The following is a 19,237-nucleotide window of genomic DNA, read 5'->3' on the forward strand; positions in this document are numbered from 1 at the left end:
TCCTTTATCGTCTTCCTTATTCCCTGTGGGGGGAGGGGTGCACATGGAAACTCAGAAGGTGATGTGTAAAGGGGACGTTAGCAGAAATCTATTGGGCTGTAAATCCAATCAAGGGGCGTCAATCACAACTACAGAAAAATAGACAAATATATTAAAAGGTTTGTTCTTTGATGGGACAGTGTCGAGGGAGCTTTACTCTGTATCTAACCCGTGCTGTACCTGCCCTGGGAGTGTTTGATGGGACAGTGTAGAGGGAGCTTTACTCTGTATCTAACCCGTGCTGTACCTGCCCTGGGAGTGTTTGATGGACAGTGTAGAGGGAGCTTTACTCTGTATCTAACCCGTGCTGTACCTGCCCTGGGAGTGTTTGATGGGACGGTGTAGAGGGAGCTTTACTCTGTATCTAACCCGTGCTGTACCTGCCCTGGGGTGTTTGATGGGACAGTGTAGAGGGAGCTTTACTCTGTATCTAACCCTGTACCTGCCCTGGGAGTGTGTGATGGGACAGTGTAGAGGGAGCTTTACTCTGTATCTAACCCGTGCTGTACCTGCCCTGGGAGTGTTTGATGGGACAGTGTAGAGGGAGCTTTACTCTGTATCTAACCCGTGCTGTACCTGCCCTGGGAGTGTTTGATGGGACAGTGTAGAGGGAGCTTTACTCTGTATCTAACCTGTGCTGTACCTGCCCTGGGAGTGTTTGATGGGACGGTGTAGAGGGAGCTTTACTCTGTATCTAACCCGTGCTGTACCTGCCCTGGGAGTGTTTGGGAGAATAACCTCCTTGAGTTGCCACGGTATTGTGTTGGTGCTGGGCTAGGAGATCCTCCGTAGTGCGTCAGAGTTCGAGGGAAGACACAACATGGGGGGAAGGGCCTGTACGAGTGACCTCCCTGTACATCTACCATGCAGTCATGTGAGCTGTGAGGAGGATGCAAAGAGGCTCCAATGTGATTTAGACAAGTTGGGTGAGTGGGCAAGAACATGGTAGATGCAGTATAATGTGGATAAATGTGAGGTTATCAAAACTTTGGTTGTAAAAGCAGAAAGGCAGATTATTATCTGAATGGTGATAGATTGGGAAAAGGGGAGGTGCAACGACACCTGGGTGTCCTTGTACACCAGTTGCTGAAAGCGAGCATTCAGGTGCAGCAAGCAGTTAGGAAGGCGAATGGTATGTTGGCCTTCATTGCAAGAGGATTTGAGTACAGGAGCAGGGATGTCTTCCTGCAGTTATACAGGCCTTGGTGAGACCACATCTGGAGTATTGTGTGCAGTTTTGGTCTCCTTATCTGAGGAAGGATGTCCTTGCCATGGAGGGAGTGCAACGAAGGTTTACCAGACTTATTCCTGGGATGGCAGGACTGACGTATGAGGAGAGATTGGGTCGACTAGGCCTATATTCACTCGAATTTAGAAGAATGAGAGATGATCTCATCGAAACATATAAAATTCTAACAGGACTAGACAGACTAGATGCAGGGAGGATGTTCCCGATGGCTGGGAGTCCAGAACCAGGGGTCACAGTCTCAGGATACGGGGTATGCCATTTAGAACCGAGATGAGGAGAAGTTTCTTCACTCAGAGGGTGGTGAACCTGTGGAATTCTCTACCACAGAAGGCAGTGGAGGCCAAGTCATTAGATGTATTCAAGAAGGAGATAGATATATTTCTTAATGCTAAAGGGATCAAGGGATATGGGGAATAATCAGGAACAGGGTACTGAGTTAGACGATCAGCCATGATCATTTTGAATGGTGGAGCAGGCCCGAAGGGCCGAATGGCCTACTCTTGCTCCTATTTTCTATGTTTCTATGTCTCTCTGCGTAATGTGTCTGCCACATCCCGATCTTACACTGGATTACAGATGCAATAGATTATTTTGAAAGTCAGTGGGCAGCCAGTCATTGTCATGCAGTGTGAATCTCACAACCAATGACTCGCGCCCTCTGTTGGAAAGTAGTCACAAATACAGGATTGGTCCATTCGGACGATGGCCTTCAAGGACTCGTTTGCAGCTAAACATGGCAGATGACATTTAACGCAGAGAAGTAAGAAATGATGCATTTTGGTAGGAAGAATGAGGAGAGGCAATATAAACCAAATGGTACAATTTTAAAGGGGGTGCAGGAACAGAGAGACCTGGGGGTGTGTGTACACAAATCTTTGAAGGTGGCAGGACAAGTTGAGAAGGCTGTTAAAAGAGCACATGGGATCCTGGGCTTTATTAATAGAGCTTTTAATATAATGGATCATTTGCTGGCTTTCTCTGCCTTCCGGATGTTTCTGCCTCTCTCTCTGTTTTTTTTCCTGTTTGTTTTTTTGTTGAATGTGTATTCAGGGTTCTGTAGGTGACACCTCTCTGTCTGAACACGGTGATTGCCTTGGCAACGGGCAGTTGCAGGGGCATTCTGTAAACACCATGTATTGTTCTATATGTATAAATGCGTAGGCTTCGAGGAGCTCCTGAACATTTACCTGAGGAAGGAGGAAGCCTCCGAAAGCTTGTAGATTTCAAATAAAAATCGTTGGACTATAACTTGGTGTTGTAAAATTGTTTACAATTGTCAACCCCAGTCCATCACCGGCATCTCCACATCTTTATTAATAGAGGCACAGAGTACAAAAGCAAGGAAGTTATGCTAAACCTTTATAAAACACTGGTTAGGCCTCAGCTGGGATATTGTGTTCAATTCTGGGCACCGTACTTTAGGAAGGATGTGAAGGCATTGGAGAGGCCTAAAACCTCGGTATCAAATACTTGTTTAATAACACTCCTGTGAAGCACCTTGGGATATTTCACTATGTTAAAAGCAGTATATAAATGCCAGTTGTTGTTGTTAAAAGGGTGCAGAGGAGATTTACTGGAATGATTCCAGGGATGAGGGACTTCAGTTATGTGGAGAGACTGGAGAAGCTGGGATTGTTCTCCTTAGAGCAGAGAAGGTTAAGGGGAGATTTAATCGGGATGTCCAAAATGATGAAGGGTTTTGATAGAGTAAATAAGGAGAAACCGTTTCCAGTGGCAGGAGGGTCGGTAACCAGAGGACACAGATTTAAGGTGATCGGCAAAAGAACCAGAGGGGAGATGAGGAAACATTTTTATACACTGCGAGTTGTTCTGATCTGGAATCCACTGCCTGAAAGGGCGGTGGAAGCAGATTCAATAATAACTTTCAAAAGGGAATTGGATAAATACTTGAAGGGAAAAATTTGCAGGGCTCTGGGGAAAGAGCAGGGGTGTGGGACTAATTGGATAGCTCTTTCAAAGAGCCAGCACAGGCACGATGGGCCGAATGGCCTCCTCCTGTGCTGTATGCTTCTCTGATTCCAACCCCAATCCCAGACTAACCTCATGCAATTCTGCGAGACATCTGGCCGGGGATCACAATGTGAGTGAAAGACCACCATTGAAGACCTGTTAACGTGACGGGAGAGTGAAATATTCCAGACCTTTTGGTTCAAGGTTTCATGAAATTATATATATATATTGTTCAGCAGAGGCTGGGTCTCAGGAGGAGGAAGGTTTCTGTGTTCGTCTGCCACAGTCTGGAAAAATGGCCAAAAAACTGTTTATCTTCCAGGCGCTGAAGGACGACGTATGCAAGGCAGGACGATTAGGGAGTTAAAGACCGAAAATGGTCGAATAATTATAAAGAAATATTTAACAGTTATATACATGAAATTAAAATTATACTGAGATTGAATATTTATACAGAATAGTTCACAATATAGGGATTTAATTCATGGTCAGATTTAATAATATACAGAGATATAAGAATTCTAAAGAAATATTTTATATAGAAATAGATAGTTCCGCGCCTATATTTAATAATCTTATAGAGCTATTTTAAAGAAAGACTCGCATTTCTACAGCACCTTTCACCACCTCAGGACGTCCCAAAGCGCTTTACAGCCAATAAAGTACTTTTTGAAGTGTAGTCACTGCCGTAATGTAGGAGATGCGGCAGCCAATTTATGCACAGCAAGATCCCACAAATAGCAATATGATAATGACTGGATAATCTGTTTTTAGTGATGTTGGTTGAGGGATAAATATTGGCCAGGTCACCGGAGAGAACTCCCCTGCTCTTCTTCAAAATAGTGGCTGTGGGATCTTTTACATCCACCTGAGAGGGCAGACGGGGCCTCGGTTTAACATCTCATCTGAAAGACGGCACCTCCGACAGTGCAGCGCTCCCTCAGTACTGACCCTCCGACAGTGCAGCGCTCACTCAGTACTGACCCTCCGACAGTGCAGCGTTCCCTCAGTACTGACCCTCCGACAGTGCAGCACTCCCTCAGTACCGACCCTCCGACAGTGCAGCGCTCCCTCAGTACTGACCCTCCGACAGTGCAGCGCTCCCTCAGTACTGACCCTCCGACAGTGCAGCGCTCCCTCAGTACTGACCCTCCGACAGTGCAGCGCTCCCTCAGTACCGACCCTCCGACAGTGCAGCGCTCCCTTAGTACTGACCCTCCGACAGTGCAGCGCTCCCTCAGTACCCGCCCCTCCGACAGTGCAGCGCTCCCTCAGTACTGACCCTCCGACAGTGCAGCGCTCCCTCAGCACTGACCCTCCGACAGTGCAGCGCTCCCTCAGTACTGACCCTCCGACAGTGCAACGCTCCCTCACTACTGACCCTCCGACAGTGCAGCGCTTGCTCAGTACTGACCCTCCGACAGTGCAGCGCTCCCTCAGTACTGACCCTCCGACAGTGCAGCGCTCCCTCAGTACTGACCCTCCGACAGTGCAGCGCTCCCTCAGTACTGACCCTCCGACAGTGCAGCGCTCCCTCAGTACTGACCCTCCGACAGTGCAGCGCTCCCTCAGTACTGACCCTCCGACAGTGCAGCGCTCCCTCAGTACTGACCCTCCGACAGTGCAGCGCTCCCTCAGTACTGACCCTCCGACAGTGCAGCGCTCCCTCAGTACTGACCCTCCGACAGTGCAGCGCTCCCTCAGTACTGACCTTCGGACAGAGCTTTTTTTTCAAAAAATATACTTTATTCATAAAATTTGTACCAAAAACATACAATACAGTTGTCATATCACATTCCAAATGTACACAATACAGATTATACAATTTGCAGGTTACATCAAGTACAGTTCAATGAACACATTGCACATAATTACAGTTCATGACACTCTGGGGTGTCTCATTGCATTATACTCAATACAGATTATTGATTACAGATTCATTACAGGTACATTACAGCAATTTGAATTTTACATTCTGCCCGGGGGGGTTTTTCCCTGATTGCAGCCCCTCGGTATACAATGGCGGGAAGGCTCTATACGGTTGCCTTTCCCCACAGAGCCTTTGCGGTGGCTGCACCCAGCCTCAGTGCGTCCCTGAGCACGTAGTCCTGGACCTTGGAATGTGCCAGTCTGCAACGCTCGGTCGAGGACAGCTCCTTCCACTGGAAGACCAGCAAGTTTCGGGCAGACCAAAGGGCGTCTTTCACTGAGTTAATGGTCTTCCAGCAGCAGCCGATGTCCGTCTCAGTGTGCGTCCCTGGGAACAGCCCGTAGAGCACAGAAACCTGTGTTACGGAACTGCTCGGGACGAACCTGGACAGATACCACTGCATCTCTCTCCAGACCTTCTTTGCAAATGCACATTCCAGAAGGAGATGGGTGACGGTCTCGTCTCCACCGCAGCCTCCTCTGGGACAGCGCGCGGTGGCGCTGAGAGTCCGGGAGTACATGAAGGATCTGACGGGAAGGGCCCTTCTCACCACCAGCCAAGCTAGGTCTTGGTGCTTGTTTGAAAGTTCTGGCGATGAGGCGTTCTGCCAAATGACATTGACAGTCTGCTCGGGGAACCAACTGACAGGATCCATCGTCTCCTTTTCCCGCAGGGTCTCGAGGACGTTACGTGCGGACCACTTACTGATCGCCTTGTGGTCAAAGGTGTTTTTTTTTGCATAAACATTTGGACGAGGGACAGGTGGGGCGGAACGGTCCAACTGGACGGAGTGTTCCGTGGCAGTGTGGCCAGGCCCATCCTTCTCAACACCGGGGACAGGTAGAACCTCAGCACGTAGTGACACTTTGTGTTTTCGTACCAAGGGTCCATGCAAAGCTTGATGCAGCCGCGCACAAAAGTGGCCATCAGGATGAGGGCCACGTTGGGCACGCCTTTCCCCCCTTTCCCTGGAGATTTGTACATCGTGTCCCTGTGGACACGGTCCATTTTTGATCTCCAGATAAAGCGGAAGATGGCAGCGCTCCCTCAGTACTGCACCGGGAGTGTGGGCCTGGATTTTGAGCTCAAAACTCTGGAGTGGGACTCGAACCCATGACCTTCTGACTCAGGGAGAGTGAGACCCACTGAGCAACGGCTGACACCAAACTATTGAACAATTATATACATATATTTAATAACTGTACAAAGATATTTTGTGAAGTCTGCGTCCACATTATCGGACAAGGACGGACAGAGGAGTCTGAATAAATAAAAAAAACAAATGAATGCAGAATATAAGTCTGGTTAACTGTATCCTTGATCTTTCTGTTGTCCCTCAGAAATGGATGATTTTAATCGGCATGTGAGGGAGTTGCTGAGCTGGAAGAGGGGAGTGCGTCGGTCAGTCGCTACTCCCGCTGCGCACGACCGATTCGAGAGGGTCCAAGTTAGCGGAGATGTTCTAAGGTGAGGGGTAAGGTTGGACTAAACGAGGGTGTGTAAACCAAACCAAACCAAGCCATGACATACTGAACCAAACCAAACCAAACCAAGCCATGACATACTGAACCAAACCAAACCAAACCAAGCCATGACATACTGAACCAAACCAAACCAAACCAAGCCATGACATACTGAACCAAACCAAACCAAACCAAGCCATGACATACTGAACCAAACCAAACCAAACCAAGCCATGACATACTGAACCAAACCAAACCAAACCAAGCCATGACATACTGAACCAAACCAAACCAAGCCATGACATACTGAACCAAACCAAACCAAACCAAGCCATGACATACTGAACCAAACCAAACCAAACCAAGCCATGACATACTGAACCAAACCAAACCAAACCAAGCCATGACATACTGAACCAAACCAAACCAAACCAAGCCATGACATACTGAACCAAACCAAACCAAACCAAGCCATGACATACTGAACCAAACCAAACCAAACCAAGCCATGACATACTGAACCAAACCAAGCCATGACATACTGAACCAAACCAAACTTGTGGTAGGTGGGCACAGGGTTTTAATTAGTCGCTGGGACTGGGGTTTAATTACACTCAGTGGGACTGGGGTTTAATTACACTCAGTGGGACCGGGGTTTAATTACAGTCGGTGGGACTGGGGTTTAATTACAGTCAGTGGGGACTGGGGTTTAATTACAGTCGGTGGGACTGGGGTTTGATTACAGTCGGTGGGGACCGGGGTTTAATTACAGTCAGTGGGGACTGGGGTTTAATTACAGTCGGTGGGACTGGGGTTTGATTACAGTCGGTGGGGACCGGGGTTTAATTACAGTCAGTGGGGACTGGGGTTTAATTACACTCAGTGGGACTGGGGTTTAATTACAGTCAGTGGGGACTGGGGTTTAATTACACTCAGTGGGGACTGGGGTTTAATTACACTCAGTGGGACTGGGGTTTAATTACAGTCGGTGGGGACTGGGGTTTAATTACAGTCAGTGGGAGCGGGGTTTAATTACAGTCGGAGGGGACTGGGATTTATTTACAGTCAGTGGGACTGGGGTTTAATTACAGTCGGTGGGGACTGGGGTTTAATTACACTCAGTGGGGACCGGGGTTTAATTACAGTCAGTGGGGAGCGGGGTTTAATTACAGTCGGAGGGGACTGGGGTTTATTTACAGTCAGTGGGGAGTGGGTTTAATTACAGTCGGTGGGGACTGGGGTTTAATTACAGTCGGTGGGGACTGGGGTTTAATTACAGTCGGCGGGGACCGGGGTTTAATTTACAGTCGGTGGGGACTGGGGTTTAATTACAGTCGGTGGGGACCGGGGTTTAATTACAGTCGGCGGGGACTGGCGTTTAATTTACAGTCGGTGGGGTCTGGGGCAATATTCCCTCTAATATTTTCGGCCATGTGCAGAATGAATTTGGGTTTGTCACCGATATAAAGACACTGCGCCACCGTAAAAAACCACAACTTTGAATGGAATCTCTTTTTCGAAAACATTATTCAGGGTAAATAACAAACAGAACGAATATACAAAATAATGGATAATTATAACATGGCGAGCTGGCAAGGATATTTCATTAAACAAAACTAGTTATTGAAATCTCAGAAGTAAACACTGTCACCAGAGGAATGGGGTCATCCTGATTGAGACCCAGAGTCTGTAGATGACAGGCCGGATGATGGAGGAGAGGGTGGCTGTCTCTGGTTTGGATGTTTTTTTCTTCTGTCTCTGCCTGTCTTCCAGTATTTATATAATTTGTACAAGTTTACGACTATACCCCTTATCCTGAGACTATGCCTCCTCGTTGTAGACTCTCCAGCCAGGGGAAACAGCCTCTCAGTATCTACCCTGTCAAGCCCCCTCAGAATCTTATATGTTTCAATGAGATCACCTCTCATTCTTCTAAACTCCAGAGAGTATGGGCCCATTCTACTCAATCTCTCCTCATAGGACAACCCTCTCATCCCAGGAATCAATCTAGTGAACTTTTGTTGTACCGCCTCTAAGGCAAGTATATCCTTCCTTAGATAATTGTAAACAATTTTACAACACCAAGTTATAGTCCAACAAATTTATTTTAAATTCCACAAGTTTTCGGAGGCTTCCTCCTTCCTCAGGTGAACGGTGTGGAAATGAAATTTTTGAATCCTTCGCATTTGAAAATCACAGAACAATGCCTGGTGATTACTGCCCGTTGCCAAGGCAATCACAGTGAGCAGACAGAAAGGTGTCACCTAAAAGGCCACCCTCCGCAACCATCTCGTACACCAACTCTACAGCAGACGCCGCAACCTCGAAACTAAGATAGAGTCCACACTCTCAACCTGTACTCAGGACACAGCAGACCAGCTACGAGACACCGCCAAACAGACGAGGCAACGGAACTACGCTGCCTACATGAAAACCAAGAGCAGGAAGCTTGAGAAACTCGGCATCACCACCAGCATCGACCAAGTCTCCCCCGGTTTCACGGTTGCAACCACAGGGAAGTCTGTCGTCAATTTGTCCGACCACACCCTTCAACCACACGAAATCGAAGTTCTCAGCCGAGGGCTCAATTTCTGCCCCACCACCAAAATGGACCCCACTAGTCTCGCGGCAGACACAGAGGAATTCATCAGGAGAATGAGGCTCCGGGAATTCTACCACAAACCCCAAGATTTCAGCAGTGAACCCAATGAGACAATCAACGATCCGGAACAGCAGACAGAGGGATCCGCGGTACAGCAACCGAAGAGGAAAGAGTCTCACTGGACTCCTCCAGAGGGTCGCGGCCCTAAGCTTGACATGTATGCTCAAGCTGTCAGGAAATGCGTCAATGCCAGATTCATCAGCCGCACTCAGAAGACAGTCCAGAATGTCACCCGAGCACAACGCAACGCCATCAACGCTCTCAAGACCAACCGCAACATCGTCATCAAACCAGCGGACAAAGGAGGAGCCATCGTCATACAGAACAGAACGGACTATTGCAAAGAAGCATACCGACAACTGGACAACCAGGAACACTACAGACGGTTACCCGCAGATCCGACCAAAGAACACACCCATCAGCTCAACAAACTGATCAAGACCTTTGATCCAGACCTTCAAAACATCCTACGCACTCTCATCCCACGTACTCCCCGCATGGGAGACTTCTACTGCCTCCCAAAGATACACAAAGCCAACACACCCGGACATCCTATCGTATCAGGCAACGGAACCCTGTGTGAGAACCTCTCTGGATACGTCGAGGGCATCCTGAAACCCATCATACAGGGAACCCCCAGCTTCTGTCGCGACACTACAGACTTTCTACAAAAACTCAGTACCCACGGACCTGTTGAACCAGGAACACTTCTCACCACGATGGACGTCTCGGCACTCTACACCAGTATCCCCCACGATGACGGCATCGCTGCGACAGCATCAATACTCAACACCAACAACAGCCAATCTCCAGACTCCATCCTACAACTCATCCGCTTCATCCTGGATCACAATGTCTTCACCTTCGATAACCAGTTCTTTACCCAAACACACGGAACAGCCATGGGGACCAAATTCGCACCCCAATACGCCAATATTTTCATGCACAAGTTCGAGGACGACTTCTTCACTGCACAGGACCTCCAACCAACACTATACACCAGATACATCGACGACATTTTCTTTCTAAGGACCCACGGTGAGGAATCACTAAAGAGACTACACGATAACATCAACAAGTTCCATCCCACCATCAAGCTCACCATGGACTACTCCTCAGAATCAGTTTCTTTCTTGGACACACGAATCTCCATCAAAGACGGGCACCTCAGCACCTCACTCTACCGCAAGCCCACGGACAACCTCATGATGCTCCACTTTTCCAGCTTCCACCCTAACCACGTCAAAGAGGCCATCCCCTATGGACAGGCCCTGCGAATACACAGGGTCTGCTCAGACGAGGAGGAACGCGATGGACACCTACAGACGCTGAAAGACGCCTTAGTAAGAACGGGATATGACGCTCGACTCATCGATCGACAGTTCCGACGGGCCACAGTGAAAAATCGCGTAGACCTCCTCAGAAGACTAACACGGGATGCAACCAACAGAGTACCCTTCGTTGTCCAGTACTTCCCCGGAGCGGAGAAACTACGCCATGTTCTCCACAGCCTTCAACATGTCATCAATGATGACGAACACCTCGCTATGGCCATCCCCACGCCTCCACTACTCGCATTTAAACAGCCACCCAACCTCAAACAGACCATCGTTCGCAGCAAATTACCCAGCTTTCAGGAGAACAGCGTCCACGACACCACACAACCCTGCCACGGTAACCTCTGCAAGACATGCCAGATCATCGACACAGATACCACCATCACACGAGAGGACACCACCCACCAGGTGCACAGTTCATACTCCTGTGACTCGGCCAACGTTGTCTACCTCATACGTTGCAGGAAAGGATGCCCCAGAGCATGGTACATTGGCGAAACCATGCAGACGCTGCGACAATGGATGAACGGACACCGCGCAACAATCGCCAAACAGGAGGGTTCTCTCCCAGTCGTGGAACACTTTAGCAGTCAAGGACATTCAGCCACCGAACTTCGGGTAAGCGTTCTCCAAGGCGGCCTTCGAGACACACGACAACGCAAAATCGTCGAGCAGAAATTAATAGCCAAGTTCCGCACCCATGAGGACGGCCTCAACCGGGATCTTGGGTTCATGTCACACTACACGTAACCCCACCAGCGAACAAATGTTATCTGTTTTTAATATAACGGGTCATTGACTGTCTTCCTTCTCTCTCTCTCTCTTTTTTTTGGGGGTTTGTATATTCAGTGGCCTTTTAGGTGACACCTTTCTGTCTGCTCACTGTGATTGCCTTGGCAACGGGCAGTAATCACCAGGCATTGTTCTGTGATTTTCAAATGCGAAGGATTCAAAAATTTCATTTCCACACCGTTCACCTGAGGAAGGAGGAAGCCTCCGAAAGCTTGTGGAATTTAAAATAAATTTGTTGGACTATAACTTGGTGTTGTAAAATTGTTCACAATCTGTACACATGCGCATGGCGGCTTTTAGCTTTTTATCGCTTGCAATATAAGTTTACAATTGTCAACCCCAGTCCATCACCGGCATCTCCACATCATGGCTTCCTTAGATAAGGAGACCAAAACAGTACACAGTACTCCAGGTGAGGTCTCACCAAAGCCCTGTACAATTGCAGTAAGACTTCCTTACTCTTATACTCCAACCCCCTTCCAATAAAGGCCAACATGCCATTTGCATTCCTAATTGCTTGATGTATCTGCATGTTCACTTCCTGTGACACCCGAGTCTCTCTGAACACCAACATTTAATAATTTCTCATCATTTCAAAAATATTCTGTTTTTCTATTCTTCCCACCAAAGTGAATAACCTCACATTTCCCCACATTTTGTTTTTATTAACTAATTAATTTATCCAGTTTAAGATATTGCTCAAAGCTCCTCGTTAAACCCCCGCCCCGAATTCCACAGAGAGAAAAAAGTGACACTCAGCGACCTGCGGACCTGTGACCTAATCCCCCTCCCCCTCCCCCTCCCCCTGCCCCCCTCGCCCTCCCCCTGCCCCCCCTCCCCCTCCCCCTCCCCCTCCGCCCTCTACTCCCCCTCCCCCACCGCCCTCTCCTCCCCCTCCCCCTCCGCCCTCCCCTCCCCCTCCCCCTCCCCTCCCCCCTCTCCTCCCACTCCCGCTCCCCCCTCTCCTCCCCCTCCCCTCCCCTCCCCCTGCCCCCTCCCCCTGCTCCACTCCCCCTGCCCCCTCCCCCTGCTCCCCTCCCCCTGCCCCCTCCCCCTGGGACCGTGGTTTAATTACAGTCGGTGGGGACTGGGGTTTAATTACAGTCGGTGGGGAAAGGGGTTTAATTACAATCGGTGGGGACTGGGGTTTAATTACAGTCAGTGGGGACTGGGGTTTAATGACAGTCGGTGGGGACTGGGGTTTAATTACAGTCAGTGGGGACTGGGGTTTAATTACACTCAGTGGGGACCGGGGTTTAATTACAGTCGGTGGGGACCGGGGTTTAATGACAGTCGGTGGGGCCCGGGGTTTAATTTCAGTCGGTGGGGACCGGGGTTTAATGACAGTCGGTGGGGCCCGGGGTTTAATTTCAGTCGGTGGGGACCGGGGTTTAATTACAGTCAGTGGGGACCGGGGTTTAATTACAGTCAGTGTGGACTGGGGTTTAATTACAATCGGTGGAGACCGGGGTTTAATTACAGTCGGTGGGGACTGAGATTTAATTACAGTCGGTGGGGACTATGGTTTAATTACAGTCGGTGGGGACTGGTGATTAATTACAGTAGGTGGAGACTGGGGTTTAATTACAGTTGGTGGGGGCTGGGGTTTAATTACAGTCAGTGGGGACTGGGGTTTAATTACAGTCGGTGGTGACTGGGGTTCAATCACAGTCGGCGGGGACTGGGGTTTAATTACAGTCAGTGGGGACTGGGGTTTAATTACAGTCAGTGGGTTTAATTACAGTCGGCGGGGACTGGGGTTTAATTACAGTCGGCGGGGACTGTGGTTTAATTACAGTCGGCGGGGACTGTGGTTTAATTACAGTCGGTGGGGGCTGGGGTTTAATTACGGTCGGTGGGGGCTGGGGTTTAATTACAGTCGGTGGGGACTGGGGTTTAATTACAGTCGGTGGGGAGTGGGGTTTAATTACAGTCGGCGGGGACTGGGGTTTATTTATACTCGGTGAGGACTGGAGTTTAATTATACTCGGTGGGGACGGGGCTTTAATTACAGTCGGCGGGGACTGTGGTTTAATTACAGTCGGTGGGGACTGTGGTTTAATTATAGTCAGTGGGGACTGGGGATTAATTACAGTCAGTGGGGACTATGGTTCAATTACAGTCGGTGGGGACTGTGGTTTAATTACAGTCGGCGGGGACTGGGGTTTAATTACAGTAGGTGGGGACTGTGGTTCAATTACAGTCGGTGGGGACTGGGGTTTAATTACAGTCGGTGGGGACTGTGGTTTAATTACAGTGGGTGGGGACTGGGGTTTAATTACAGTCGGCGGGGACTGTGGTTTAATTACAGTCGGCGGGGACTGTGGTTTAATTACAGTCGGTGGGGGCTGGGGTTTAATTACGGTCGGTGGGGGCTGGGGTTTAATTACAGTCGGTGGGGACTGGGGTTTAATTACAGTCGGTGGGGAGTGGGGTTTAATTACAGTCGGCGGGGACTGGGGTTTATTTATACTCGGTGAGGACTGGAGTTTAATTATACTCGGTGGGGACGGGGCTTTAATTACAGTCGGCGGGGACTGTGGTTTAATTACAGTCGGTGGGGACTGTGGTTTAATTATAGTCAGTGGGGACTGGGGATTAATTACAGTCAGTGGGGACTATGGTTCAATTACAGTCGGTGGGGACTGTGGTTTAATTACAGTCGGCGGGGACTGGGGTTTAATTACAGTAGGTGGGGACTGTGGTTTAATTACAGTCGGTGGGGACTGTGGTTTAATTACAGTGGGTGGGGACTGGGGTTTAATTACAGTCGGTGGGGACTGTGGTTTAATTACAGTCTGTGGGGACTGGGGTTTAATTACAGTCGGTGGGGACTGGCGTTCAATTTCAGTCGGTGGGGGCTGGGGTTTAATTACAGTCGGTGGGGACTGGGGTTTAATTACAGTCGGTGGGGACTGGGGTTTAATTACAGTCGGTGGGACTGGGGTTTAATTACACTCAGTGTGGACCGGGGTTTAATTACAGTCAGTGGGGACCGGGTTTTAATTACACTCAGTGGGGACCGGGTTTTGATTACAGTCGGTGGGGACTGGGTTTTAATTACAGTCGGTGGGGACTGGGGTTTAATTACAGTCGGTGGGGACCGGGGTTGAATTACAGTCGGTGGGGACCGGGGTTTAATTACAGTCAGTGTGGACTGGGGTTTAATTACAGTCGGTGGAGACTGGGGTTTAATTACAGTCAGTGGGGACTATGGTTTAATTACAGTCGGTGGGGACTGGTGAATTACAGTAGGTGGGGACTGGGGTTTAATTACAGTTGGTGGGGGCTGAGGTTTAATTACAGTCAGTGGGGACTGGGTTTTAATGACACTCGGCGGGGACCGGGGTTTAATTACAGTCAGTGGGGACTGGGGTTTAATTACATTCAGTGGGGACTGGGGTTTAATTACAGTGGGAGGGGACTGGGTTTTAATTACAGTCGGTGGGGACCGGGGTTTAATGACAGTCGGTGGGGCCCGGGGTTTAATTTCAGTCGGTGGGGACCGGGGTTTAATTACAGTCAGTGTGGACTGGGGTTTAATTACAGTAGGTGGGTATTGGGGTTTAATTACAGTCGGTGGGGACTGAGATTTAATTACAGTCGGTGGGGACTATGGTTTAATTACAGTCGGTGGGGACTGGTGATTAATTACAGTAGGTGGAGACTGGGGTTTAATTACAGTTGGCGGGGGCTGGGGTTTAATTACAGTCAGTGGGGACTGGGGTTTAATTACAGTCGGTGGTGACTGGGGTTCAATCACAGTCGGTGGTGACTGGGGTTCAATCACAGTCGGCGGGGACTGGGGTTTAATTACAGTCAGTGGGGACTGGGGTTTAATTACAGTCAGTGGGTTTAATTACAGTCGGCGGGGACTAGGGTTTAATTACAGTCGGCGGGGACTGTGGTTTAATTACAGTCGGCGGGGACTGGGGTTTAATTACAGTTGGCTGGGACTGGGGTTTAATTACAGTCGGCGGGGACTGGGGTTTAATTACAGTTGGCGGGGACTGGGGTTTAATTACAGTTGGCGGGGACTGGGGTTTAATTACAGTCAGTGGGGACTGGGGTTTAATTACAGTCGGCGGGGACTGGGGTTTAATTACAGTTGGCGGGGACTGGGGTTTAATTACAGTCGGCGGCGACTGTGGTTTAATTACAGTCGGTGGGGACTGTGGTTTAATTATAGTCAGTGGGGACTGGGGTTTAATTACAGTCGGTGGGGACTGGGGTTTAATTACGGTCGGTGGGGGCTGGGGTTTAATTACAGTCGGTGGGGACTGGGGTTTAATTACAGTCGGTGGGGAGTGGGGTTTAATTACAGTCGGCGGGGACTGGGGTTTATTTATACTCGGTGAGGACTGGAGTTTAATTATACTCGGTGGGGACGGGGCTTTAATTGGAGTCGGCGGGGACTGGGGTTTAATTACAGTCGGCGGCGACTGTGGTTTAATTACAGTCGGTGGGGACTGTGGTTTAATTATAGTCAGTGGTGACTGGGGATTAATTACAGTCAGTGGGGACTGGGGTTCAATTACAGTCGGTGGGGACTGGGGTTTAATTACAGTCTGTGGGGACTGGGGTTTAATTACAGTGGGTGGGGACTGGGGTTTAATTACAGTAGGTGGGGACTGGGGTTTGATTACAGTCGGTGGGGACTGGGGTTTAATTACAGTCTGTGGGGACTGGGGTTTAATTACAGTGGGTGGGGACTGGGGTTTAATTACAGTCGGTGGGGACTGGGGTTTAATTACAGTGGGTGGGGACTGGGGTTTAATTACAGTCGGTGGGGACTGGGGTTTAATTACAGTGGGTGGGGACTGGGGTTTAATTACAGTGGGTGGGGACTGGGGTTTAATTACAGTCGGTGGGGACTGGGGTTTAATTACAGTGGGTGGGGACTGGGGTTTAATTACAGTCGGTGGGGACTGTGGTTTAATTACAGTGGGTGGGGACTGGGGTTTAATTACAGTCGGTGGGGACTGGGGTTTAATTACAGTGGGTGGGGACTGGGGTTTAATTACAGTGGGTGGGGACTGGGGTTTAATTACAGTCGGTGGGGACTGGGGTTTAATTACAGTAGGTGGGGACTGGGGTTTGATTACAGTCGGTGGGGACTGGCGTTCAATTACAGTCGGTGGGGGCTGGGGTTTAATTACAGTCGGTGGGGACTGGGGTTTAATTACAGTCGGTGGGGACTGGGGTTTAATTACAGTCGGTGTGACTGGGGTTTAATTACACTCAGTGTGGACCGGGGTTTAATTACAGTCAGTGGGGACCGGGTTTTAATTACACTCAGTGGGGACCGGATTTTGATTACAGTCGGTGGGGACTGGGTTTTAATTACAGTCGGTGGGGACCGGGGTTTAATTACAGTCGGTGGGGACCGGGTTTGAATTACAGTCGGTGGGGACCGGGGTTTAATTACTGTCAGTGTGGACTGGGGTTTAATTACAGTCGGTGGGGACTGGGGTTTTATTACAGTCAGTGGGGACTATGGTTTAATTACAGTCGGTGGGGACTGGTGAATTACAGTAGGTGGGGACTGGGGTTTAATTACAGTTGGTGGGGCTGGGGTTTAATTACAGTCAGTGGGGACTGGGTTTTAATGACACTCGGCGCGGAATGGGGTTTAATTACAGTCAGTGGGGACTGGGGTTGAATTACAGTCAGTGGGGACTGGGGATTTATTACACTCAGTTGGAACTGGGGTTTAATTACACTCAGTGGGGATTGGGGTATAATTACAGTCGGTGGGGACTGGGGTTTAATTACAGTCGGTGGGGAGTGGGGTTTAATTACAGTCGGCGGGGACTGGGGTTTATTTATACTCGGTGAGGACTGGAGTTTAATTATACTCGGTGGGGACGGGGCTTTACTTGCAGTCGGCGGGGACTGGGGTTTAATTACAGTTGGCAGGGACTGGGGTTTAATTACAGTCGGCGGCGACTGTGGTTTAATTACAGTCGGTGGGGACTGTGGTTTAATTATAGTCAGTGGTGACTGGGGATTAATTACAGTCAGTGGGGACTATGGTTCAATTACAGTCGGTGGGGACTGTGGTTTAATTACAGTAGGTGGGGACTGTGGTTCAATTACAGTCGGTGGGGACTGGGGTTTTATTACAGTCAGTGGGGACTATGGTTTAATTACAGTCGGTGGGGACTGGTGAATTACAGTAGGTGGGGACTGGGGTTTAATTACAGTTGGTGGGGGCTGGGGTTTAATTACAGTCAGTGGGGACTGGGTTTTAATGACACTCGGCGGGGAATGGGGTTTAATTACAGTCAGTGGGGACTGGGGTTTAATTACAGTCAGTGGGGACTGGGGTTTAATTACACTCAGTTGGAACTGGGGTTTAATTACACTCAGTGGGGACTGGGGTATAATTACAGTCGGTGGAGACCGGGGTTTAATTACAGTCGGTGGGGACCGGGATTTAATTACAGTCGGTGGGGACCGGGGTTTAATTACAGTCGGTGGGGACCGGGGTTTAATGACAGTCGGTGGGGACTGGGGTTTAATTACAGTCGGTGGGGACTGGGGTTTAATTACCGTCAGTCGGGAGTGGTGTTTAATTATAGTGGGTGGGGTCTGGGGATTAATTGCAGCCGGTGGGTGCTGGGGTTTAATTGCAATTGGTGGGGACTGGTGATTAATTACAGTGGGTGGGGACTGGTGATTAATTACAGTGGGTGGGGACTGGGATTTAATTACAGTCGGTGTTGACTGGGGTTTAATTACAGTAGGTGGGGACTGTGGTTTAATGACAGTCGGCGGGGACTGTGGTTTAATTACAGTCGGCGGGGACTGTGGTTTAATTACAGTCGGCGGGGACTGGGGATTAATTACAGTGGGTGGGGACTGTGGTTTAATGACAGTCGGCGGGGACTGTGGTTTAATTACAGTCGGCGGGGACTGTGGTTTAATTACAGTCGGCGGGGACTGTGGTTTAATTACAGTCGGCGGGGACTGGGGATTAATTACAGTCGGCGGGGACTGGGGTTTAATTACAGTCGGCGAGGATTGGGGATTAATTACAGTCGGCGGCGTCTTTGGTTTAATTACAGTAGGTGGTGACTGGGGTTTAATTACAGTCAGTGGGGACTGGTGTTTAATTACAGTCAGTGGGGACCGGGGTTCAATTACAGTCGGTGGGGACCGGGGTTTAATTACAGTCGGCGGGGACCGGGGTTTAATTACAGTCGGCGGGGACTGTGGTTTAATTACAGTGGGTGGGGACTGGGGTTTAATTACAGTCGGTTGGGACTGGGGTTTAATTACAGTCGGTGGGGACTGCGGTTTAATTACAGTCAGTGGGGACTGGGGTTTAATTACAGTCAGTGGGGACCAGGGTTTAATTACAGTGGGTGGGGACTGGGGTTTAATTATACTCTGCAGGGACTGGGGTTTAATTATACTCGGTGGGGACTGGGGTTTAATTACAGTGAGTGGGGACTGTGGTTTAATGACAGTCGGCGGGAACTGTGGTTTAATTACAGTCGGCGGGAACTGTGGTTTAATTACAGTAGGTGGGGACTGTGGTTCAATTACAGTCGGTGGGGACTGTGGTTTAATTACAGTCTGTGGGGACTGGGGTTTAATTACAGTGGGTGGGGACTGGGGTTTAATTACAGTGGGTGGGGACTGGGGTTTAATTACAGTCGGTGGGGACTGGGGTTTAATTACAGTCGGTGGGGACTGGCGTTCAATTTCAGTCGGTGGGGGCTGGGGTTTAATTACAGTCGGTGGGGACTGGGGTTTAATTACAGTCGGTGGGGACTGGGGTTTAAT

General features: G+C 49.4%; 1 protein-coding gene across 1 annotated transcript in view; it reads left to right on the plus strand.

Annotated features, from left to right (window-relative positions):
* The window catches only part of LOC137323436 (SPRY domain-containing protein 3-like), a 708,978-nt gene that overhangs the window by 16,245 nt on the left and 673,496 nt on the right, over positions 1 to 19,237 (plus strand). Inside the window, exon 2 of the mRNA XM_067986908.1 lies at positions 6,530 to 6,656. Within this exon, the coding sequence (XP_067843009.1) occupies positions 6,530 to 6,656 (127 nt within the window). The remainder of the gene's footprint in view (positions 1 to 6,529; positions 6,657 to 19,237) is intronic.

Source organism: Heptranchias perlo, chromosome 7 (assembly GCF_035084215.1).
Source record: "Heptranchias perlo isolate sHepPer1 chromosome 7, sHepPer1.hap1, whole genome shotgun sequence".
In the NCBI taxonomy this organism is placed as follows: Eukaryota; Metazoa; Chordata; class Chondrichthyes; order Hexanchiformes; family Hexanchidae; genus Heptranchias; species Heptranchias perlo.